General features: G+C 40.1%; 5 protein-coding genes and 1 non-coding gene across 8 annotated transcripts in view; 5 read left to right on the top strand and 1 right to left on the bottom strand.

The window, feature by feature from the left end:
- Nucleotides 1–678: 678 nt before the first annotated feature.
- TMEM225 (transmembrane protein 225) overlaps nt 679–25,516 on the bottom strand; it is a 68,002-nt gene continuing 43,164 nt past the window's right edge. Inside the window, exons 2-4 of one of the 3 annotated variants that reach the window (XM_074356838.1) lie at nt 2,848–2,994; nt 2,441–2,575; nt 687–1,712 (exon numbers count right to left, since the gene is read on the bottom strand). In XM_074356838.1, the coding sequence (XP_074212939.1) occupies nt 1,693–1,712; nt 2,441–2,575; nt 2,848–2,994 (302 nt within the window). In that variant the 3' untranslated portion in view covers nt 687–1,692. Of the gene's footprint in view, nt 1,713–2,440; nt 2,576–2,847; nt 2,995–9,717; nt 9,857–25,516 lie in introns of those variants that run through there. The other 2 variants (XR_012503729.1, XR_012503730.1) reach the window with 2 other exon arrangements.
- On the top strand, nt 6,682–9,922 carry LOC141575830 (olfactory receptor 8D4-like). Its single transcript, XM_074356840.1, has one exon. The coding sequence runs from the start codon at nt 8,984–8,986 to the stop codon at nt 9,920–9,922; it is 939 nt and encodes a 312-aa protein (XP_074212941.1). The 5' UTR covers nt 6,682–8,983.
- LOC105078654 (olfactory receptor 6M1-like) lies at nt 16,124–17,074 on the top strand. Its single transcript, XM_010967238.3, has one exon. The coding sequence runs from the start codon at nt 16,124–16,126 to the stop codon at nt 17,072–17,074; it is 951 nt and encodes a 316-aa protein (XP_010965540.3).
- On the top strand, nt 22,800–22,861 carry LOC123611936 (U7 small nuclear RNA). Its single transcript, XR_006719053.1, has one exon. It is a non-coding gene; the product is annotated as a U7 small nuclear RNA (small nuclear RNA).
- Nucleotides 23,097–23,819, top strand: LOC105078655 (protein C10-like). The gene is made up of 2 exons (XM_010967239.1): nt 23,097–23,148; nt 23,446–23,819. Exons 1-2 carry the CDS (start codon nt 23,097–23,099, stop codon nt 23,817–23,819), a joined length of 426 nt encoding a protein of 141 aa, XP_010965541.1.
- LOC105078656 (olfactory receptor 6M1-like) lies at nt 24,503–25,450 on the top strand. Its single transcript, XM_010967241.2, has one exon. The coding sequence runs from the start codon at nt 24,503–24,505 to the stop codon at nt 25,448–25,450; it is 948 nt and encodes a 315-aa protein (XP_010965543.2).

Raw genomic sequence — 25,516 nt, 5'->3', positions numbered from 1 at the left:
CCAGGGAGCCCGCAGCAACAAGCCTGCGCAGCCTCGCGAGAGCCCCACCCCTCCCCGCTGGGAGATCCCTATAAAGCCGCCCCACCCACAGCCTTCTCGCGAGACCTTGGGCTCTAGCGCGTGAGCTCACACCTCTCTACTCTGTCATCAAAGGATAAAGCTTTCCTTTGCTTCTGAATTGAACTCAGTCTCGTTCTGTTGGTGTGAGTGACACCAGGCAGGAGGACCCTTATTGGGGATGGACTCAGTATACCCAAAAAATATTATCTTTCAAACATGTAATAGCATAAAAGCTATTGAGTTACTTTACATGATTTTTTTTTGTCATTCAAATCTTTGAAGTTCACAAGGCATATTATACTTACAGTGCATCTCAAATCAAACTAGTCACATTTCAAAATGCTCAGTGGCTACAACGTAGCTAGTGGTTACAGTACTGGGCAGCACAGGTCTAGAATATAATTTTTTTAATCTGATGTAAGTGTCAAATCTCAATTGCCCCTTTTTAAAGAAGGAAGCTATTAACACAGAAGTGGCAGAAAGAGCACTGAATCATGAGTCAAAATATTTTGTTTCAATGCCAGCTCTAAGACAGTGTATTTATACAACGGAATACTACTCTGCCATAAAAAAGAATAAAATAATGTCATTTGCAGCAACATGGATGGACCTGGAGATCATCATTCTAAGTGAAGTAAACCAGAAAGAGAAAGAATACCATATATCACTTACATGTGGAATTTTATGAAAAAGAAGCAAATGAACTTATTTACAAAACAGAAACAGACTCACAGACATAGAAAACAAACTTATGGTTATCATGGTGGGGAACGGGCTAGGAAGGAATAAATTGGGAGTTCGAGATTTTCAGATACTAACTGATACATATATAAAATATATAAACAACAAGTTCATACTGTATAGCACAGGGAACTATATTTAATATATTATAGTAACTTATGGTGAAAAAGAATATGAAAATGAATATATGTATGTTCCTAAAAAAAGAGGCACTGGGGAATCATGGTCTAGGTCTATACACTGTAGATTGTTCCAAAGTATTAATTTAATCTTTTGAGTGACACGATTATGTTTGTATATAATTCTGCCTGCACAGAGTTCCCTGGAGCCTTTCATAGAGAGTTATTTTGATTTGGTCCCCATAAAAAGTACTTTGAGAGTTGTCAAAAAAAAAAGTATATAGTATTCTAAATCTTTGTGATGTATAGAGTTAACAATACAGCAAGTATTAGGTGTATGGTAATATTTATTATATTAATAACAAATGTCTTTAAATGATGAGAATAAATTAGAAGCTCACCAGGATAAAAAAAAAATTTTTTTTAAGCTTCTGGATCTTCTTATAGACCCTGATCAGTCACAGTCATTTGCATAATGCCAAACATAGACAATATGGTTGGATATACACACAGCACATACCCACATGCTGCTTCCATTAAGACGAATGTACACCTGAAAGATAAGTCGTCAGATCACAGAGTCCAGGTTACACGACGGCCTTGGACTTGCGTTCTGCTTGGAGAGTCTTTGGCCTGTGTGGCATACACATGGACAATACTGCGAGGCACTGCAGCGTCCGCTGGTAACACAAGATCTTTGACGGAAGCCCCAGACTGCTCCATAACCTGACCTTCCTGGGCAGATTCAGGGATGATGGTGAGGCTGGCAGAGCTATTCATGGACTGCTTGTGCTGTAGGAAAGAGAAGCCAAGGGAGGGTCATAAAGGAACAATGAAAAGTCACAGAAACATTTCCCTTTTGTATCGGCAGAGAGACCCTGATCCAAAGCCCAGTGGTTCCCTCAGAACTGCCCCCAAGCCATTCAGAAGGGGGAGGCTTTGGCAGAAGAGACTGGACTGTATGCAGAATAGCTCAAATGCTGCTCAACTCAACAAAATTGAGGTTTTTTTTTTTTTGAAAGAGGACATGCTTCTGAGCTAGGAACTACAATTCCAAATGAAATTTTAAAGACTTCTTAGAAAAGGAGCGCCTCCAGTGTCGGCAGGCAGCCACTGAGCTCTAGGTATTGCTACTCTCTGACCTCGGGCGGCACTGACGAGAACACTGCACCCTCTGGGTCACTGCCCTCTCCAAGTGAACATTTCCTTTCAGCCACTCTCCTTCATCAGGATGTTAACGGTCATCCCTGCCCCGAAGTGGGGAGGGTGTGAAAGAAAGTAGAAAAGGAGGAAATGAGGAGCTCCCTCTGAGGCAAGCATGTTGAACATCTCACTCAGCCCTCATATCCAATGCTATCCTTGTAGGAAGTGTTTTCGGAATGTGACTCCACCAAACATTAGCCCTTTAAAATGCAAGGGTTGGCACCTTTCCCCCTGTTCCCTTTCCCATCCTTTCACTCTCCCCTCTATCAGGCATGGATTGGTTTTCATCACCCATCAGGGGCCCTGAAGACACTCACCAGAGGCAATAAAGAAGAAAATAGTTGAGTAAGCAATGAAGAAGTTCCAGGTGACTCTGTAACTACAGTGATACACAGATTCAGCTTGCCTTAGGTGGTGTTGATACAGCACCAGTGCAGAGAGCAGAAGGGCACCTGATGTCCAGACAAAATGTAAGAAAAGTCTCTTCTAAGGAACTCTGGCTCTTCTGCTCAAGTCTTAGCCCAAGGTATGCCTGACTTCCAAACCCCGACCCTGCACAACTGCACCTTACCCAAAGGCCAATCCCACTTCAGTGGTAGATCCAACTCAGAAGCTGCATATCGAAGCCAAAGAACTAGGAAGGCTGAGTTAGTCAGAGACAACAGCCTGGACCCACAAACCAAGCATGCCTCCAAGTCTGTGTTAGGGAAGACAGGGAAGTTACCTGTGAAGAAACTGAGGGAGGCAGTCATGAAGAGGATATGTTTAGTTTGAGGAATCATATAGGTGAATTCCAAACCCAGGAGCAGGTTATGAAGCAAGGAAAGGCTGAAGACCAAAAGCATCATGTCTCTGACCACCTTCAGGCCATCTGTTGGAAAGCAGAAGTTATATTGAGAGAAGGACAGATATTTCTTCTGGGTTCATTGCCCCCCTGGGGCCCACAAATCCCTAGGTAAAAATGGGAATGAGGTGGGAGATTTGATTAAATAATTAAGGCTTAGAGATTTGAAGCTAAATGGGAGAGAGAACCAAAATGAAACTGTTCTCTCTCCTGATGTCTCTGTAAGCGTCTTTCTCTTCTCTTTTCTCAGAATTGATTTCTTGCTAGGTACTCCAGCTCAGTGGCAATATAACCTGTTTTCCCCATCGCCAGTCACTTTTCATTCATACCCTCATGTGCTAGACGTGCTGGGCCACCCTGCTGCTACTGCCAAGGATTCTCAGAGGTTCAGCAACTAAGAATGTGAGACGCTAAACTTTTCTCCAAAAGATGCAAATGGTGAGCTTTGGCATCGACCTTGACCGTGGTGATTATGCAAGAGGGCTCCCTGCGACCAGAAGTTATTTGCACTAGCAAATAACGGTGAGATGAATGGAAGTCAAGGAAGGACGAACTCTTCCCCTCCGCCCACCTCTTTTCCATAGTATAGCTCTGACCTTCTGGCCAATCAGTAGTGCAACATATCCATGGGCTGTGGGGTAGGCTAGGCTTTTCTGGCCCCAACTTCAGTTCAACCCACTGTTCTAAGATGATTCCCATCACCAAGAAGACCAAGGCCCACGAGGAGAAAAACATGTTGGTGGCCTGGACATTTCTGATTTGCGCCATTGTGACTGGGGATTTCAAGCTGACCACCACCAATCTCTCACATGGCTCTTCTCTTCTGATGTGATTAGTCACAGGAAGTAGGGCAAAATCTCGACTTTCAGTGATTGCGGAGGGGTTGGCAGTGAGAAGCTAAAGTAGCGCACAGGGAAGATCAGTCCCACTTTCCACCCCTCTACCTGGGCTGGCTGCTGTCGAGGCTGCCAACTGCCATGGAATCATCTACTGTTTGACCCTTGACCCTGAGACTTAGTGCAGTGGAAGCACCAAGGGGCCCAGAGATCTGTGAGAGCTATCAGATATACAGGGAGATATGACACCACATACAGAGAGAGCTATCAGATACAGGAAAAACCAGGGGCCTTAAAAGAAGTTAGACACGCATGACTAAAGAAGTTAGAATTTTATGTTCCAGGATTAATGGACGTTAGATAAGGATCAGTGAAATGCAGAAGGAATTCAAGATCACTGACATGAGAACTCAGCTAGCTAGCATCACAAAAGAAAATGACCGCTTAAAATCTGGGATGTTTTGGAGAAACTAAGTAAGTTTAACTATTTAAACTTACAGTTTAACTAACTAGGCAGGCGTCTAGGAAATAGACCAGTGCTTTGAAACCAAAAGAACTGGCCTGATACACTGAACCATTGCAGCCCAATATCATTTATAAGGCACAGACAATTATTTCTTGTCAGAATTGCCTTTGTAACAGCAGAGAAAACATTTTCAGTTTCCTTATGGTGTGCACTAAGCTCAGAGTCAGAGGATTTGTACTAAAATTAAAAAAAAACAAAAAAAAACACTTTTACTGGCCTAAGATGACAGTCACCTCCAAAAGCCTCTCTCTGCCTATTTCCTTGACCTCACTGCAGGCCACTTTCCATGGGTCAGACTGGATTTCTTTCATGGCCTCAAACACACTATGCTGTCTGTCTTCCAGACATCTTTACACATCTTGTTATATTTTATTTATCTATTTAATTATTTAAAATGATGCTCAATACATTTAAATTTATATCTATACTATGTCAGGGAGATTTTGTAATTAAGAAAATGGACCCAGAAGCCTGGCTTTAAATTCTGGCTCTACCATGTTTGTGGTCGTAGAGGTAAAAACGCATCCTACTAGTTAACGATTTTGTAAAGGTTAAATGAGTTTAGAGATGTAAGGCACTTAAAAGAGCTCCTGGCACATAAATAATACATAAGCAATTACCATAGTATTAACTTGGATTCCCTGGGAAAGAGATTCTGAGGCAGAGATCTGTATGTGGGGAGTAGATCGGAGAGTGCATCCAAGAATCACAGCTGCAAGTGTTTGAAGGAAACAGGTTTGAGCAGAAATCGAACTGAGTTGTGGTTGCAACAGAAGAAACAATAGCCAGCCCTACCAGGAACCCGGATCTGGGGGCCAGAGTCATCCTGAATGGAGCAGGAGACCTCAGTCTGCCGTGAAATGCTGGCTTCCCTTCTGTCTCGAGGGCACCTGTACACTATCTGTCAGGACCTGCAAGCCTCAGTAGTCAATACTTCTGGTCGCTGTGGGAATGAGCTCCCACACTTCACCACTCCTATATCAGAGCCAGCTTGCTGTTGGGGCTGCCATCTGCTGAGGAATCATCTTTCAGGTTGACTCTTGACCCCTGGGGCCTAGTATAGTGGAAGGACCGGGAGGGTGACAAGCAGCACACCATGATAACTGATATGATTATGCCCTTATATAGTGATGATTTTATTTCTATGCAATATATTCTTAAGAGAGGGATTCCTGGGCTGAAAGATTTATGTCTCCTTTAAAATTTTAATAGACAATGGCATTAAAGATATAAAGATATTGCCAGATTAGAGAAACTGATAGGGTGAGATTAGTGAGATCCAGGTCAAAGAAATCTTACGAACAGCTAGGGAGAACAGTAATCAATGATGCCATTAAGTAAGATGTAGAACATGGGAGCAACATGGTTTTGGTTAAGTTTAAGGTGCCTACAGGGCATACAATAGACAGAATGTAGTTCTGGATCTTGATAACAGATTGGAGGTTATCAGCCTAGGGATGGCAGTTGAAGCACAGAGGTACATATCACCATGTGGGGACATCACACGGAATGCGACAAGAGGTAGAGAAGGAAATTCTAGAGAACATCACCGCTTATGAGAAAGAGCAAAGAAGGAGTGAGAGGTCAGCGTAAGGTAGAGAAATAAAAATGTTGCTGAGGAATTTAAAAGAGGCTAAAACTATATACAATAGCGAAGACATGGAAACAACCTAAATGTCCGTTGACAGAGGACTGGATAATGAAGCTGTGGTATATTTATACAATGGAATACTACTCAGCCATAAAAAAGAATAAAATAATGCTATTTGCAGCAACATGGATGGACCTGGAGATCGTCATTCTAAGTAAGCCAGAAAGAGAAAGAAAAATACCAGCAGGGTCCACGAAACAGATTACAACATAAATCAGGAATCATGTCAGTCTTAGGGTAGATAACTAACCACTAAAGGTCCAGAGATAATTTTAAAAACTAGAATTCATTTGGGACTGTGTACACCTCTACAAACATTTCCCACCTGAATGTATCTTGGAAAGTAGGAACTATAATATTGTAGCATTCACAATCGTTAACATTCACTGGTAAATAACTGAACATAGTCCCATCTGGGGCAATTAAAACTTTTCCTAAACACCAGGAACTCTGGAGACCAAAAAGGAAAACGGAATAATTATTCACCTAAATCAGTGTCTATGTCACTTATCAGCTTGATTAGGTACCTCTGTGATCCAAACAGTAATTTCAAGAACAAGAAAATCTTCTGTGCCTCTGTCTCCCTGGGCCGGGATTTCATGGGCAAGTCTGGTACGGTTCTATCCTTCATCCAAGGCGGTTCTTCCTGAGAAGATGGTTTTAAGGATGCGCTTTACATGATCGTGAAATGCTTTCTGGCACAGAGAAGCAGAGAGAGGTTCAGAGGAGAAAACAAGAACAAAGAAAGATGGTTTCAGCTTTAGGAGAGAATAACCTAAAATAGGGCCTCTCAGACTTCAATGTGCATACACATCATGTGGGGATTTTGCGAAGATGGGGATCCTGATTCAATTCCTGTAGCTTAGGACCTGAGATCATGGATTTTAACAAATCCCCAAATGATGTTAGTGACGCTGCACATTGAGTCACAAGGACACAGGGATATTTGGGAAGTGGGAAAGACAGCACAGAGAAACCTAGCTGGCTTGAGCAGAGGGAAGACAGGGCAGGGAGGGCACTGGAACAGAACAAGGACGTGGGCAGGATGGAAGGCATTTTACTGCGACAGAGAACCCAGCAGGAATCAGGAGAAATGTGGGAGAGTTAGACACGTGAGGAGTGGTTAGTGAGTTTGTGATACTCAGGACAGTTTGAAGGCATGCATGAAAAGACATTGAAGGCAAAAAATAGTACATGCATCTTCCTGAACCTTCCTTTCACGTTTCTCTGTGTAGTCTCTGTGACTAGACTAGACCTGTGCAAGAGATGAAGGCAAAGGAGGACTCAAGGGTATTTTAGCAACAGGCTAAGGGTAAACGGACAATCCCTCATTTGCACTATCTCCATCCCTCAGGACAGGAGAAGGAGCGCAGATGCAAATGTCACGCATTCTGTAGAATTTGGAAACCTGTTCAGAGAACAGCTGTTCAGTGTTAGGAAGCTTCTTTGTTTTAAACTGATTTGGGAAATCCGGAAAAGGCTCCTGCAACCTTGGGAATGCAAGTGGCCAAAGGAATTGTGCCCTGTTCTAATACAGCTTTAATAGATTGCAAGTAAGAAGATACGAAGAGTTTATTGAAGAGCCAGAGAGAAAAGTAGATCCTTTGCTGGCAGGTTGAGAAAACGCTAAACCAGATGTCTGAGCAGCGCCCTGCATAATCTCTGGGTAAACATAAGAGTGTAGGGATGGCTCTGGGTGCAGCCCAACAGCAACAGAAAAATGGTATGATTTTTCAGAGATAAAGCCTTGGTGGACCCCAGAACAGGCAATTCCAAGGCATGTGTCCCCTTTGCCCCTCCCTGGGAGAAGCGTGGGTGGAGACAGGAAGCACTGCATGGGAGCCTCCGGTGGAAACACACAGAACCCGGTGGTTTGCACAGCCCAAGCGGCAGCACTGGCAGTAGTGTATTAAGTCGTGCTCAGTGGCCTTGGTGAGAGAAGCAGTCTTGGCTCAGAGGATGACCAGAGATAGAGTTTTGAGATCACTGCCATTCTATCATCGTCCAGTTTTACTGAAGTGTTAGAAGAATAAGCTTCCCACATGGAAGTCAGTTCATGATTCGATTATAACAGAACAACGCAAATGAAAGTTCAATTTCCTGAAAAAAAAATTATGGAAACAAATATATGTACGTATATGCTTGACTGGGACATTGTGCTGTACACCAGAAACGGATACATTGTAACTGGCTGTACTTCAATTTTTTAAAAAAACTGAAAAAAAAGAAAGAAAATACAATTTCCTGAAATGTTCTGAGTCACACTAGAGCTACAATATGTTTGTCTGTTTTAAAGTGGGAGAGAGAGTCTATCACCAAATTAGTTTGGAAAATATTGTTTGTTATATACAGTCCAGAAGAATCTGAAACAGCCTTCAGTTAAGAAACCTGTTTAACTTTGTGTAACGCTGCATGTCTGAAATCAGTATCACCCTAAGATACTTATTTCACGTACACATATTAACACATTGCTGGAATTAATATTCTGATGAACACCCTGGTAAACCTTAATGTGGAAATCGTAATTGATTTTAACAATAGATACCTTCTCTGTAGGAAATCCCGTGGGCAGGGTCAGCCCTAGGCAACTGTGTCATTAGCAAAAGTGCTTCCTTAGCCCACAGCCTCTTCCTCCTGCTCCTCTTCAACTAATTTGCTTTAGAAAAACTCTCCAATGTTCTTTACCATTAGACTTATTTTTAATTCTAGAGTCAAATGTTTTATACTTTGCTAAAAGAATTTGAGACACTAGGGAGGGTGTGAACATTAATTTAGGGTTCCTAAAATCTATAGATAGACAGATGATTACTTTCTCTGTTTCATCTGAGACCTGACTTTTTGGTGAGTCAAAGTCTGCATATCAATGGAAACACAGATCCAGTGCCACCGGGTAAAATAACCTGGGCTTCCTGTTTTCATGGGTAGAGGAACTGGGGATAAGCTGGGATCCTGCCTGTCTAATTTGACTCTGTCTTTTCATCTCCACAGATTTCTCAGAGGAAAATGGGTTTAAGAAATCAATCCACAGAGACAGAGTTTCTTCTTTCAGGATTAACTGACCAACCAGAGCTTCAGCTGCCTCTCTTCTGCCTCTTCTTGGGGATTTATGTAGTCACTGTGGTGGGAAACCTGGGTATGATCTCAATAATTGGGCTGAGTTCTCAACTCCAGACGCCTATGTACTATTTCCTCAGTAGTTTGTCTTTTTTAGATTTCTGCTACTCCTCTGTCATTACCCCCAAAATGCTGGCAGGGTTTTTATGCAGAGATCAAGTTATCTCCTACACTGGATGCATGACTCAGCTGTTCTTTTTCTGTATTTGTGTCATTTCTGAGTGCTACATGCTGGCAGCAATGGCCTATGATCGCTATGTCGCCATCTGCAGCCCCCTGCTCTACAATGTCATCATGTCCCCCAAGGTGTGTTCCCTGCTGGTGGCTGCTGTCTTCTCGGTAGGTTTTACTGATGCTCTGATTCATGGAGGTTGTATATTAAGGTTGACTTTCTGTGAATCAAACATCATTCAGCATTATTTCTGTGACATCGTTCCTCTTATTAAACTCTCCTGTTCCAGCACTTACATCGATGAGCTTTTGATTTTTGTCATTGGAGGATTTAACATGGTGGCCACCAGCTTGATAATCATCATTTCATACGCTTTTATCCTCGCCAGCATCCTCCGCATCCACTCTAAAGAGGGCCGGTCCAAAGCCTTCAGCACCTGCAGCTCCCACTTGACAGCTGTCCTCATATTTTATGGGTCTCTCATGTCCATGTATCTCAAACCTGCTTCCAGCAGTTCACTCGCCCAGGAGAAGGTGTCCTCACTGTTTTACACCAACGTGATTCCCATGTTGAATCCCCTGATTTACAGTCTGAGGAACAAGGAAGTGAAAAATGCACTGATGAAACTCTTAAGAAGAAAAATATCTTCAAAATGAATATGTTATTTTTAAGATTTATTTTATGTATTCATAATCATATGTGTGTATGTTTGTATGCCCTGAGTCTTTAAAAATAATTAGAAGTGAGGTAAAATTATTTATGTATAATTCTGAATATATATATTTATTTGATATTACACATATTACATAAATAACAAATACTTTAAACTTAAAGTTTAACATCATTCCTGGGATCGAACATCAATTTTTAACTTTCCTGAATCTAAGGTTCCAGAATCTAAGCAAAAAGAAAACAAAGTCATGATATCCTGTAGAGTCATACCAGAAATAAAAACACACGAAATTCTTTTGGTATGACATAGTCTTTCCTCTTATTTCTCACTCAAAAGAGATTTCTCTAATAGAAATTTGCATGGGAAATATTGAACAGTGTTGTAGAAATCATTGCAACAACTTTATAATAAATGTTTTTAGATTTATTAAATAATAATATAAATTATTACTATTAAAGAATTTTAATCTTAATAATTGGCGTATTAAAGGCCAATGTTACATCAAATTTCAATTCGATGAAAAAAATCCAGTGAAAGGCTAAGCTAGTACCGTCCCAGTGTTTCGTCTCAGGTGAGCGAGCAAAGGCTAAGACTTGGAATTCCTAGATTAGGAGATGATACTTTTACAGTCTTACCTAATATCTTGCTTTTTCCTGGTAACTAGTATATGCACAGTATTTTACAACTTTCTGTTTATTTCTTTTGAGTTGGTATTTTTGTCTAGGCTGTAAACTAGAAGCCTTTAATTACCTCTCAGGTGCCCATTATTTGGTGAATAAATAAACAGTCATATATCTATGCAATCTATCTAACAGGTGATCCTCAGTAGTACAAAAGAAGAAACTACTGATGCCTAAAACACTGGATTAATTTTAAAGCATCAGATTAAGTGAAAAAAATCAAACTGTATGCTGTAAGACTGCATTCTATAATATTATAGAAAAGACAAATTACTATGACAGGAAACATATCAGTGGCTGTCAGGGGCTGAGATAGGGAGGGGGTGTATGTACTTGCAAAAGAACACGCAATTGTTTAAGGTAATGTAAACATTTTAAACCATTCTTGTAATAGTAATGATGGCTACATGACTGTATGCATCTGTCAAAACTCAATAAATCATACACTTTAAAATGTGTGCAAATCATAAAATCATACCTCAATAAAATGTTTTTAATATGTACACAGATATATATCTATGTAAATAGTCTCATTTGCAAAAGCATCTTAAAGCTTATTCATAACATTAGGAACACTTTAAAACTTGTTTTCCAAGTTTCTAGTTCATTGAGGCTTCATCTGATCTCTAAGTTTTTCTTTAAATAAATAAAATAAGCACCCAAGAGAGTCTCCCAGGAGACCTTAACTTTCTGTGATTAGTTTTTTCAGTTCCAACATCCTGTGACGGCAATAATAATAATGAAACTTTTTTTAATGCCAGAATCCCAAGAGCCACTCTAAACCAAACCTCTAAAGGTGAATTAAAAAAAATCATTAAATATCACAATTCATCCAGTTGTAATCACTTTAATAATCATAAGGTAATATTATATCCTGTAGAAAGTAAATAGGTGGATATATCTAAAATCAAATCACAATATGAACTGATGAATGAACAGAAGTGACTAAACAAAATGAAGAAAGTTTAGAGAGACAGTTCAGTGAATGCAAATACGAATTTTTCTAACAATCAGGACCATTAAAGTAGAATAAGACACGTCAAGAAATAGTGGTTTTCGCATCACCCAACAGCAGAGACAGTGCAGAATATTTTAGCACCAGACTGTCTAATATCCCTTTACTTCTCTCCCAGTCTGACGGTCTATGGTTTTGAATATATCCAAGCTTCCGGATGGACTCACAGAAGATAGAGAAATTAAGTGAATAGACTGGAAGTTACATCCCTATAAGTAAGAAAAAAAAAATGATCTGAGATTTGGAAAGATTTCGGTCAGAAAGTCTTTCAGTCTTGGCGCCAGAGATTCTAAACTAGAAGTAAGAGGACCTGTTCTTAATTCATTGTGTCTGATTTCCTGAGTCATCACCACGCTCACGATTCTGCTTTTTTTGGCAAAAATGTGACCCTGAATATGTATAAAATCAAAGATTAATTGAAAACATAACACTTGGACTTAATCTTAGCGTTAAGTCAAGATTTAGACTTATTCTGTAGGAATAAGAAAAAGAACTAGGAAAAGGACAGAAAGGAAGAGGTTATAAAAGGACAAGTTTTCATTTAAATGAAGTAGATGAAATATTTCAGCAAAAACTGAAAAACCAGTTGATGTGGTTTCGAGAAAGGGAATATGTGTCTTACGGGGAAGAGTCTCAGACTGAGAGAGATTTAAATGGAATTCAAAATTGAAGCAATAGAAGAATTTAAAGAATAATGGATGGAAGCCAGTAGGAAGAAAATAGCCAACATTCGAGGTTCTTAACATATTTGAATGAAGAAAATACCAACTTTTCTACAGTCAGTATGATGCATGATGTAAGTATGTTTTATTATATAGTTATCCATATCTATATTTTAAACAGTCTGAGGCTTACTACATTTGTTTACATGTATATTTGGTCAATCAAAGTCCAATTACTACTTTGCCAAGAAACTACTCATGGGAGATCTTAAATGTGATAGCTTTATCATAACTATATAAATTCACGTTTTTAACGAACCTCAGTTGCAACGGAACTTTTTGACATTTTATTGACAGCAGCACAGATCTCCCCATCTACACCATATATTAATCCTATTCTGTTCATCCTTTCCCCCAACCCTATATTCCTAAACATTTATTGAACACAAAGTACATATAAATTGCTGTGGTAGCTCCTGTCTTAGGACCTTGTATCAGGCACTATGACTACCCTCATTTTAGAGATGAGGAGAAAAAGACACAGGTCACTCAAGGATCTTACTGAACATCACAAAGCTCTTGGTGGCCAAACAAGAAATAAAACATAGGTTCTTCAATTCCAAGACCTCCCATGCTCTTTCCATTACCCACATTTTCCTGTCTAAATCTAGATTCTTGAAATGTGTAAATTTTATGCAGATTGTAAGGATCCACAGAATTGGTAATGAGGAAAATGATCAAACAAGAAAGCCTTGTATTGGCAAGGTTACAATTAAATTGTTATACACAGACCGTCACAGTCCAGAACCTTTCCTCCTGGACATGAGGGGATCCTGAGGGCCCACAGATCATCTAGAAAAGGCTGACACAAAGTCACATTTTTTCACTATCATGAACTTGAGAGACTCCACAAAGGAGAGAAGTGCTACATCCTTAGTTCTTCTCAGAGAACTAGATTGACCAAAATACAGCAGAACAGAAAGCTCTCAAGACCATCTTTCCCGTAGTTATATTATCCTAAGACAACCACGGCCAACTGCAACTCTATTCATGTTCAACCATCCCAGACTTTCGTTCTTAAAAAATGGCACAGTGCTTTTAAAGTTATCAAACTGTTCAAGTTTTACAGTACCAGAGTGGATTCAAGCTCCCATCAGGGCCATCAAAGACTACGCAGGCAAGAAGGAAAGTAGAAGACATTATGGAGGTGGTGGAACAATTAACTGGATAAATGGAAGAAACAACAGAGCAGATGAGAGGCAGCTCCAGGGAACCCACATTGCTCTGTTAAGATACCTATCAATCCCCAGTGTTGTCAACAACGAAGGTGGGGAAGGGTAAAGAAAAGGGGAGGTGAAAGCATTTCTGCTTCTCTACAAAGTGTGCTCTATTCGATCATTATACTTGTCCTCAACAACATTCCTGCTTGATCACCCAGACACAATGATGCTGTACTTGCAGTGGTAAACAGTTGGGAAGCTCATTATCTGGGTGCGGGAGCACTGGGTGAGGAGGGGATATTAGAAGATTTGTGGTGGAAACATTTCTTACTGGTGCAAAGACCCTATTTGAATAGGCGAGACCCTTTGGGGACCTTTGATTATTTTAAAGAAAATGAAACAAACTGCCTTGTAACAACTTGGAAGATTATGAGAAGAAATGGAATAACGCACCTTGCAATTGTAAACTGCACTCTTTCAGCCTAGATTTTTGCCTTCTTGTAATCCTCCCTTTCTCTAAATCCTGAAAGATCAGATCTATTATGTATATTGGTGTTTGGGTCTCTTCCATGCCCAGCATTAATACTGCAGTAATCAGTTATCTAGAACTACACAGATCTCCCACTAACAACCAGAGAAAAGGTGACAGACACCAGGAAGGTACAGGTTATAATAAACCCTTTACTTGGTACAAGAAAATGCAGACTGCTGAGCTTACCACTGCTTAATCTTGGACAGCTGCACCCCCATGTTTAAGGGGGAAGCTCCATCAATTCTGACTTATTTACTTAACAAATGAGTGTCATTTGTGCTTTAAGAGTGGGGGCTTAAATAGTTGGGTGCCTGTCTTCATGGAAAACGAGTTATATTTAGACTGGAAAGGAATGTGTAACTGATCAATACTTTTTTGTCTATAGATGTAGAAACTGTGGTCAAAGATTTAGAAGAAAGTAAAACAAGAGGGGTGGATATAGCTCAGTGGTAGAGCACTTGCTTAATGCGCACAAGGTAGTGCATTCAATCTCCAGCACCTCCATTAAAGAAAAAGAAAAGAAAGTGAAAAGAGCTCTACAGCTAAACTCAACAGCAAGTCAAGTTATTCAGATCTGATCACATTTGACAATTACTCAGGTGGATGGAAACCATTATGCATTTGTAAAGGACTTTACTTACCAACACCCTATGAATGTCAAATAATTCTAACAAACCGGTATTTCCTATGATCTGGGACAGAGAAGATGAAGTCAAAACTCATGTTACTGAAATAATAAGGATAGGCTGATGTGTAGGATAAATGAGTGTTGAGTAGGAAGACAAGCAAATACAGGACCACAGAAAGTCACAGCCAACTTTTCAGATGAAAATTTATTCAGAAAAAAAAAAAGTCTTTATGATAAAAAACAGCTGCTAGGAGTTTCTTATTCCAGACAGAGCCTGAGGAAAAGGACCTCCTTTAAAAATAACCAGGTCGTGCTCCAAGCCTAGGAAAAACCCAGTCCAGGGTTCATAAGTTTCTTGTTTTAACTTGAAACTAAAGGATTAGTCACAAAATAATACACCAAATGACAGTGGGTCAACTGTATTCTATGCACATGCAACAGACGTTCAGCAAAATTGAGCGGTATCCAAAGATTAAGCTGAGTGCTTCAAACACTATCTGCATCCATTCTTCAACTATTAAAAACATGATCTTCAAATGGCTGAAAGAAAATAAGGTATAAAAGTCTTATTTGAGAGAACCTATAAGAATCCGCTGGGGAATGGGAGGGTAAAGTTTCTTCTGGTTGCTGCCATAGAGGTAATATTGCAAATAACAAAGAAACACATTGATCATTTTCGCAAAAATGTCTTCAAAATACATAAAATTGGTTTTGCAAATTATGAAATATATGTCATTGACCTACTTGTTCTATAAGAGTGTGGACACTAAAATTTATATCATTATAGAAAATAAAAACAAAGAAAGACTATGCAACTTTAGGGAGAGGTCAAGTCCTATGACATCAGAATAACGGGGTACTGCTGGATATGAAACAAACTATCAACAACCAAAGAGAGGCGAGACACACACAGGCTCCCTTTCATTTGACTGTCCAGCTTTCATTATCTCTGCTCTTTGATTTAGACAATGCCTAGAAGTTCAAATAACTTTCAGAAAAGGAACTCTAGTTTTATTAACATTCCTGTTCTCTGTTTTCCAAATTGATTGACAGGATTCTCAGTTAGGCAGATCTCTTTTCTTGGCACAGAACGAGAGGGGAAAATAGCACATCAGGAAGAGTGAACTAGAAAAGGGAAGAAGCATCGGGCAAAACAGAATAAAATAATTAAGACTAGAGTTTCATGGAACCATGAAGACAATTTCATGAAATCAAACTTTGTTTAAATATGAGAAGAGTTTAGAGAAGTCATGTCATTTATCCAAGGTTCTACCTTTATAGGGTCAGAGGCAGGATGCAAACAAACCACTCTTCACTCTTCATTGAGACATTTTTCTACTGCATCTTATCAATGACATTGACAGTTAAAAACTTATTGAAGCTATTTTTCATCTTCATATTTTCTTAGTTTTTTTCAGAGACATGCCACCCACCTTGGTTACATTCAATGGATGTGCAAAATCAGACCACAGTGACTGAGTTTATCCTGACTGCCTTCCCTGCTCGCCACAAGCTTCAGATTTTCCTCTTCGTGCTCCTCTTCTTCACTTACATGCTTACTCTCACAGGAAATGGCGTCATCATTTCCCTCATATGGGCTGATAATCGCCTCCAAACTCCAATGTACTTCTTCCTCAGTAACTTATCATTTTTGGATATTTTATTCACTAGCTCAGTTACCCCAAAGCTATTATTAGGCTGTCTCCTAGCTGACAGGAAGACCATCTCTCTCCCAGGCTGCATCACCCAAACATACTTCTTTTTCTTCCTGGGGACAGTGGAGTTTATCCTCCTGGTGGTGATGTCCTTTGACCGCTACGTGGCCATCTGTAACCCCCTGCGCTACACCATCATCATGAACAGCAGGGTCTGTCTCCTGCTGCTTCTGGGCTGCTGGGTGGGAGCCTTTTTTTCAGTGCTCTGCCCAGTTATTGTGCTGTCCAGGTTGCCCTTCTGCTCTAAGGAGATTCATCACTTCTTCTGTGACATTGCCCCTCTGCTACAGGCGGCCTGCATAGACACTCACCTCCTCGAGATGATAAGCTTCCTCTTATCTTCCCTCATCCTCCTGACCTCGCTGGTGTTCACCACCGTGTCCTACACCTACATCATTTCTGCCATCCTGCGCATCCCCTCTGCCCAAGGACGTCAGAAAGCCTTTTCCACCTGCGCCTCTCACATCACCGTCGTCTCCATTGCCTACGGGAGCAACATCTTCATGTATGTGAGGCCCAGCCAGACTCACTCCCTGGAATTTGACAAAGTGACAGCAGTCCTCACCATAATGGGGACCCCTCTTCTGAACCCATTCATTTATAGTCTAAGGAATGAAAAAGTAAAGGAAGTTCTGAGAGAAACAGTCAACAAAATTATGTCTTTATTTCACAGGAAACCTTGAAGGTTTATTTCCCAGGAAACCTTGAAAATCTGTTTGCTAAGAATGGCATCTTCAGCTCTTGCACACCATGTGGAGAAAGGCATGCTTGAAGACCATAAAATCAAAGATATGTGGGAAGATTTTAAAAGCTCCAGCCACATCAAATGCAAAGTATTGTTTGTAATCAAGGTCCAGGGGAGGCAATTCATCCATAGAAAAAATAATACGCTCTGGACTATATTACTGGACCATCTCACACACAGAACAGGATGGATTAAAGTCCTGAACTGAAGTCAGAAAACCTAAATTGTAAGCATGGCTCTATCACTGTTTTATCAGGTGACACTTAGTCTATCTGAATCTAATACAACATCTCTAAACTAGAGAATATAGTTTGTGCTTTTCCTTTCTCTTGTTATTAAAGCAGGTTTAACCAAGACAGCCATAAGCCAAGGAATGCATATCTAGAAGCTGGAAAAAGGGAAAAAATGAATTATTTTTCCCCTAGACCACTTGGCATGGCCCAGCTGACACCTAGATTAGGGCCAGTGACACTGACTTTGGATTTGTCTCCTTCAAAACTGTAATACAAAACATTAGTGTTGTTTTAAATCAACAAGTTTGTGGTAATTTGCTATAGCAGTCACATACTTAATTCATGTTTCTCTCTCTGCACACAATTTTTTCCACTTCTCTGTGCACATGGAAGATAATGGCTGCTTCGATCTTTCACAAATATATGTATGTTTCAACCATAGATATATTCAACATATATGCAAGTGTATATACCGAATGCACTTAAATATATTGAGATACATATATAATTTACATGGATATATATTTTAAATTATCTGAGTTCTAAATCCAAATTCCTGGAAAGAGGTTCTGAGTGGTACAGCTGAAGAGAGATGTCTTCTCCCAATTCACTTATTTGTCAGAGAAAGATTTTGCACCTGAGCAGAAATGAAAACAAATATTCACATAAAAACATCAACTCAAACGTTCAAGAAAGCTTTATTCATAACAGTCAAGAACTGAAAACAACTCAGGTGCCCATCATTTGGTGAACAAACTGCCATATACCTACACAATCTAGCTAATAGGTGATCCTCAGTAATACAAAGGAAGACACTACTGTGGCCTAAAACACTCTGATTAATCACAAAGCATCAGGTTAAGTGAAAAAAAAATTAAAACTACATCCTAGGGGTTGCATTCATATTCAAAAAATTTAGAAAATTCAAAAAATACACTGACAGAAAACACATCCGTGGTTATCAGGTGCTGAGGTAGGGAGATGATCACATTTACTTGCAAAACATCACAAGAAGTGTTTAAGGTAATGTAAATATTTCAAAACATTCATGTAATAGTGGTGACTACATGAGTGTATACATTTGTCAAAGCCCAACAAATTATACATTTAAAAATGTCTACTGCTATAAATCACATCTCAATAAAATACTTTTCAAAAATATGTACATAGATATATGTCATATAAATAATCTCAGTTTGAAAAGCATCTAAAAGCTCATTTCAATACATTATGAACATTTTTAAATTTAAGTTTTTTCCAAGTTTCTAGTTCATTGAGGCTTTAAGCAGATCTCTAAGTTTTCTTCTAATAAATAAAATAAACACGCAAGGGAGTCTCCCAGGAGATCTTAACTTTCTGTGATTAGTTACTTCAGTTTCAACATCCCGTGACTGCAATAATAATAATGAATCTTTTTTAATGTCTTAGTCCCAAGAGCCACTCTAAACCAAACCTCTAAATGTAAATTAAAAAATCTTCAAATATCACAGTTTATCCAATTGGAATCACTTTAATATCACAAGGTAATATTTCCAGGAGAAACTAAATAAAGTGGCTATCTCTAAAATCAAATCACAATATGCACTGATGAATAAACAAAATGAAGAAAGTTTAGAGAGACAGTTCAGTGAATAAATACATGAATTTTTCTAACAATCGGAACCATTAAAGTAGAATGTGATTCTTCAAAAATAGTGTCACATCTTGAGCAACAGAAACAGTGCAGAATATTTTAGCACCAGAATATGTAGTATGCCCTTTAGTTCTCTTCTAATCTGACAGTCTGTGGTTTTGAATAGTTCCAAGTTTCTGGATGGATCCACAGAAAATAAAGAAATTAACTGAACAGACAGGAGATTACGACTCTACAAGTGAGGAGAAAAAAAAAAAAAAAAAGATCTGAGACTTGGGATGATTTCAGTCAGAAAGTCTTTTAGTCTTTTGCCAGAGATTCTAAACTAGGAGACAAAGGGCCTGCTCTTAATTCACTGGGTCTGACTTCTTTATCAAACTAACCATTCTGCTTTCTTGGCAAAAAATGTGATCCAGAATACACTGGAACTCAAGAGAAATACTCTAAGGTTAAGATTTACTGAACGTGTGAAATAAAATATTAAATGATAATGTAACACATGGACTTAGTGTAAGTCAAAACTAAGACGTTTTCTATGGGACTAAGAAAGAGCTAGGAAAGTAATCAGAGGGTAGGAAAGGACAGGTTTTCATTCAAAGGAATAGGATGGAGTACTTCAGCAAAAGCTGAATAACCATTTGGTGTGGTTTTGAAAAGGGGGATATGAGTCTCAGAGTAGCACTGAGAGAGATGTATATGGAATTCAAAATTGAAGCAATACAAGAATTTAAAGAATAACGAATGGAAGGCATAAGAAGAAAATATGCCAAACCCAAGATTCTTAAAACTGAATGAAGAAAATGCCAACCATTCTACAATCAGTATGATGTAAGTATATTTTATTATCTAGTAATCCATAATGATATTTTAAACAGTCTGAGTTTTACTAATTTTGTTTGCATGTATATTTTATAATTAAAGTTCAATTACTGCTCTACCAGAAAATTAGGGACAGCAAATGTCAAAAGTAATATCTTTAGCATAACTATGTAAAATCATGTTTTTAACATACCTCATTTACAATTAAACCTGTTCACATTTTACTGATAGCAGCACAGATCTCCCCATCCCCACCATATTGTAGCCCTTTTCGGTTTATCCTTCCCCAACTCTATTTTCTTAAAAATATGTTGAATATTAAGTATGTATAAATCACTGTGGTAGCTCCTGTCTTAGGACTTCGAATCTGGCATTACGACTACTCTCATTTTAGAAATGAGAGAGATAAAACTCGGGTTGCTTCAGATTCTTACTAAAGATCAAAAAGCTCTAAGGGGCCAAACCAGAAATACAGCAAAGGTTCTCCAATTCTAAGATATATTATATTTTTTCCATTATCCACTTTTTCCTAAGTCTGGATTCTTCAAATGTGCAAATGTGCAATTTTATGCAAATCTTAAGGATCCACAGAAATGGTAACGAGGAAAATACACTAAAAAAGAAAGCAAGCCTTCATTTGGCAAGGTTACCATGAAATTGTTATACACAGACCGTCACACCCCAGAACCTTTCCTCCTAGACCTGAGGGGACCCTGAGGGCCCACAGATCATCTAGAAAAGGCTGACACAAAGCCACGTTTTGGTTTTTTTTCACTATCATGAACTTGAGAGACTCCACAGAGGCGAGTGATACTACGTCTTCAGTTCTTTCAGAGATGTTTCTTTGACCAAAATACAATAAAAAGTTCTCAATGCCATGTTTCCCGTAGTTATATAATCCTGAGACAACCATGGCCAACTGCAACTCTATTCATGTTCAACCATCCCAGACTTTCGTTCTTAAAAAATGGCACAGTGCTTTTTAAAGTTATCAAACTGTTCAAGTTTTACAGTACCAGAGTGGATTCAAGCTCTCATCAGGGCCATCAAAGACTATGCAGGCAAGAAGGAAAGTGGAAGACTTTACGGAGGTGGTGGAACAATTAACTGGATAAACGGAAGAAACAACAGAGCAGATGAGAGGCAGCTCCAGGGAACCCACATTGCTCTGTTAAGATACCTATCAATCCCCAGTGTTGTCAACAACGAAGGTGGGGAAGGGTAAAGAAAAGGGGAGGTGAAAGCATTTCTGCTTCTCTACAAAGTGTGCTCTATTCGATCATTATACTTGTCCTCAACAACAGTCTTACTTGTTCACCCAGACACAATGATGCTGTACTTGCAGTGGTAAACAGTTGGGAAGCTCATTATCTGGGTGCGGGAGCACTGGGTGAGGAGGGGATATTAGAAGATTTGTGGTGGAAACATTTCTTACTGGTGCAAAGACCCTATTTGAATAGGCGAGACCCTTTGGGGACCTTTGATTATTTTAAAGAAAATGAAACAAACTGCCTTGTAACAACTTGGAAGATTATGAGAAGAAATGGAATAACGCACCTTGCAATTGTAAACTGCACTCTTTCAGCCTAGATTTTTGCCTTCTTGTAATCCTCCCTTTCTCTAAATCCTGAAAGATCAGATCTGTTATGTATATTGGTGTTTGGGTCTCTTCCATGCCCAGCATTAATACTGCAGTAATCAGTTATCTAGAACTACACAGATCTCCCACTAACAACCAGAGAAAAGGTGACAGACACCAGGAAGGTACAGATTATGATAACTCTGTACTTGGTACAAGAAAATGCAGACTACTAAGCTTACCACTGCTTAATCTTGGGCAGCTGCACCCCCATGGTTAAGGGGGAGCCCACCAATTCTGATTTATTTATTTAGTAAAATGTGAGTACTGTTTATGAATGGGGGCACAGAGAGGGTACCTGCCATCATGGAAAACAAGAGACATATTTAGACTGGAAAGGAACGTGTAGATGAACAATACTTTTTTGTAGATGTAGAAACTGGGGCTAAGGATTTAAAAGAAACTAAAAAGAACTCTACTACTAAAGTCAACAGCAAGTCAAGTTATTCAAATCCAATTCCTTTCAAAAATTACTCTTTGAGGGACAGAAATAATTATAAATTTGTAAAGGAGTTTACCTACCTAGAAATGTCAAATAATTCTAAGAAACCAATATTTCTTTACCTAAAACAGAGAAGGTAAAGACAAAAGTTACTATTAAAATAATAAGGATAATTTGATTTGTAGGATAAATGAGTATTGACAGGAAATAAAGAGGCAAATACAGGACCACAAAAAGTCACAGCCAACTTTTCAGATGGATATTTGTTCAGGAAAATTTTCTTTAAGGCAAAAACAGCAGCTAGGAGTTATCCCAGACAGAGCCTGGGGAAAATGACCTCCTGTAAGACAAACCAGGTCGGACTCCAAGCCTAGAAAGAACCCAGCTCAGGGTTCATAAGTTTTTTGTTTTAAATTGAAGCTAAAGGATTGGTTACAAAATAATACACCACATAACAGTAGGTCGACTGTATTCTGTACATATGCAATAGACCTTCAGCAAAATTGAGCGGTACCCAAAGACTAAGCAGTGTGCTTCAGCCACGATCTATCTGCATCCTTTCTTCAACTATTAAAAACATGATCTTCAAACGGCTGAAAAGAATATAAGGTATAAACGTCTTATATGACAGAACCTAAAAGAAAAGAAAGTTTCTTCTGGATGCTGCCATAGATAAAACATTGCAAAAAAGAAAAAAGAAACAAATGCATCATTTTCCCAAAAGCATTTTTCAAAATACATGAAAAGATATAAAACATATTAAAATATTCTTCAAATCTAAAATATTTTTCAAAATATAAAAAATCGGTTTCGCAAATTATCATTGACTTACTTCTATAACAGTGTAGATATTTTTTAAATTGTACCAATATAAAAATTTTTTTAAAGAAAACCTATGAGTGTTAAAGCAGTTTTAGAATTTGCGTAGCAGGTGTTCCGGCCCGCACCGGAGAGCCCCTACCCCGTCGTTCTCAACGAGAATCAGTTTGGTTGGGGCGGGATGGCCCCCGCCTACCAGGCTGCTTAGGTGCTCCGGGGAGGTTAGAGTGCGGAGGCTGGGACGCCACCGGGAGGCTTCGGGCTTCGCGGATGCCGCGTCCCCTCCGCCCCCACCCGCCTGGAGAGCCTTTCTAGGAGGTAGCTCGCTTCTCCGGAGCGTCTCCCTGGCGGCCCTGCACGGGCATCTCTTGTCCTATGGCGTCCGCCTCGGCCCATGCCGCTGCCCTGGGCGCCAAACAGGCCAAGGGTGAGAAGCCTCCTAGTGACCAGGTGGGCTTCCTGCCGGAGGAGGGTGCGGGCGGAAGGGCCGAGGCGAGAGATGTGGCTGCATTCGCCGGCAAATGGGGGCGCGCGGTACCAGCCTCCCTCTCCTAAGAGGGTTCCTTGCCCCCAGAGTGAGGGAATCGGGGGCCGAGTTCATCGGGTTACTGCGGATTCAGTCCACTAATTCCCTGCCCTCTGCCCTGCGCTCTCGGCTGGGCATGCCGGCAGACCGTGCTCCAGTGCCTACCCAGGACCCCTCCCTAGGATGCATCTGGCGCACCGGTCCTGGCCGAGGTGAGCCAGGTGTTCTCAGACCAGGCTCAGGACAATGCTTGCACCGACTTGGGCAAGATGCTGCAACTCGTGTCCGCGAGGATTCAGCAGAAGGTAATCAAAGTCTATGGTTTCAGCTGTGACAGGGAAGGTGTCCTTAAGCTTACCCGCTTGGTCAAGTCTTACAAAGCAAAGGATTCCAAGACTGCCAGCCTGTCGGACAAGCTGAAGGCACTGTTCATCCTGCCCCTGCCCCTGCTGCCCCACGGGCAGCTGTTTTGGGTGGCAGCATGGCCACCTCCTGAGTTGGCCTCCCGTGACACTGCCTGGGAAGGGAGGACCTTGGTGTTCTGGAGGATAATAAATGTGCCTGTGACTTAAAAATAAACAAATAAGTAAATAAATATTTTTTAAAAAATAAAAACTATGGAATCTCATGGAGAATTCAATTACTATTACATCAAAATAACTTCTATCCAACTAGACATTACTTTAAAGCTCAACACATAATACCAGTAACAAAAGTAGACAGCAGAAATAAATTCAGGTTCTTTTTCATTTGACTGTCCAGTTTTCATTGTCTCTGCTCTTTGATTTAGACAATGCCTGAAAAGTCTGAATAACTTTGAGAAAAGTAACAACTTGTATTACTATTCCCTTTCTCCATTTTAAAAATTGACTGGATTCTCAGCTAGGTCTCTCTTCTTAGATACAAAACTTGGCTGGGAAAACAGGCTCAGGAAGAGTGAAACAGAAAAGGGAAGAAGCACTGTATGAAAGAGAATAAAGTCATAAAGACTAGAATTTGGGAATAGGGACATACCTTCATTCAATGAAGAGTTTCAAATATGAGCATCCTGAGCTTAGAGAAGTCATGTCATTTATCCAAGGTTCTACCTTTATTAGGGTCAGAGGCAGGATGCAAACAAACCACTCTTCACTGAAACTTTCTTGTACTGCATCTTATCAATGACATTGACAGTTAAAAACTTATTAAAGCTGATTCTCATCTTCATATTTTCTTATTTTTTCAGAGACACGCTGTCCACCTTGGATTGCACTCAATGGATGTGCAAAATCAGACCACAGTGACTGAGTTTATCCTGACTGCCTTCCCTGCTCGCCACAAGCTTCAGATTTTCCTCTTCGTGCTCCTCTTCTTCACTTACATGCTTACTCTCACAGGAAATGGCGTCATCATTTCCCTCATATGGGCTGATAATCGCCTCCAAACTCCAATGTACTTCTTCCTCAGTAACTTATCATTTTTGGATATTTTATTCACTAGCTCAGTTACCCCAAAGCTATTAGGCTGTCTCCTAGCTGACAGGAAGACCATCTCTCTCCCAGGCTGCATCACCCAAACATACTTCTTTTTCTTCCTGGGGACAGTGGAGTTTATCCTCCTGGTGGTGATGTCCTTTGACCGCTACGTGGCCATCTGTAACCCCCTGCGCTACACCATCATCATGAACAGCAGGGTCTGTCTCCTGCTGCTTCTGGGCTGCTGGGTGGGAGCCTTTTTTTCAGTGCTCTGCCCAGTTATTGTGCTGTCCAGGTTGCCCTTCTGCTCTAAGGAGATTCATCACTTCTTCTGTGACATTGCCCCTCTGCTACAGGCGGCCTGCATAGACACTCACCTCCTCGAGATGATAAGCTTCCTCTTATCTTCCCTCATCCTCCTGACCTCGCTGGTGTTCACCACCGTGTCCTACACCTACATCATTTCTGCCATCCTGCGCATCCCCTCTGCCCAAGGACGTCAGAAAGCCTTTTCCACCTGCGCCTCTCACATCACCGTCGTCTCCATTGCCTACGGGAGCAACATCTTCATGTATGTGAGGCCCAGCCAGACTCACTCCCTGGAATTTGACAAAGTGACAGCAGTCCTCACCATAATGGGGACCCCTCTTCTGAACCCATTCATTTATAGTCTAAGGAATGAAAAAGTAAAGGAAGTTCTGAGAGAAACAGTCAACAAAATTATGTCTTTATTTCACAGGAAACCTTGAAGGTTTATTTCCCAGGAAACCTTGAAAATCTGTTTGCTAAGAATGGCATCTTCAGCTCTTGCACAC

Source organism: Camelus bactrianus, chromosome 33 (assembly GCF_048773025.1).
Source record: "Camelus bactrianus isolate YW-2024 breed Bactrian camel chromosome 33, ASM4877302v1, whole genome shotgun sequence".
NCBI lineage: Eukaryota > Metazoa > Chordata > Mammalia > Artiodactyla > Camelidae > Camelus > Camelus bactrianus.
The sequence above is the reverse complement of the archived record's forward strand: the minus strand, read 5'-3'. Positions and strand labels throughout refer to the sequence as shown.

Excerpts from the sequence above, each read along its gene's own strand:
- LOC105078656 (XM_010967241.2), top strand. The coding sequence starts at position 24,503 with ATGGATGTGCAAAATCAGACCACAGTGACTGAGTTTATCCTGACTGCC.
- LOC105078654 (XM_010967238.3), top strand. The coding sequence starts at position 16,124 with ATGGATGTGCAAAATCAGACCACAGTGACTGAGTTTATCCTGACTGCC.
- LOC141575830 (XM_074356840.1), top strand. The coding sequence starts at position 8,984 with ATGGGTTTAAGAAATCAATCCACAGAGACAGAGTTTCTTCTTTCAGGA.
- LOC105078655 (XM_010967239.1), top strand. The coding sequence starts at position 23,097 with ATGGCGTCCGCCTCGGCCCATGCCGCTGCCCTGGGCGCCAAACAGGCC. Across the intron at positions 23,149-23,445 it reads GGGCGCCAAACAGGCCAAGG|CGGTCCTGGCCGAGGTGAGC; the intron begins GTGAGAAGCCTC and ends CATCTGGCGCAC.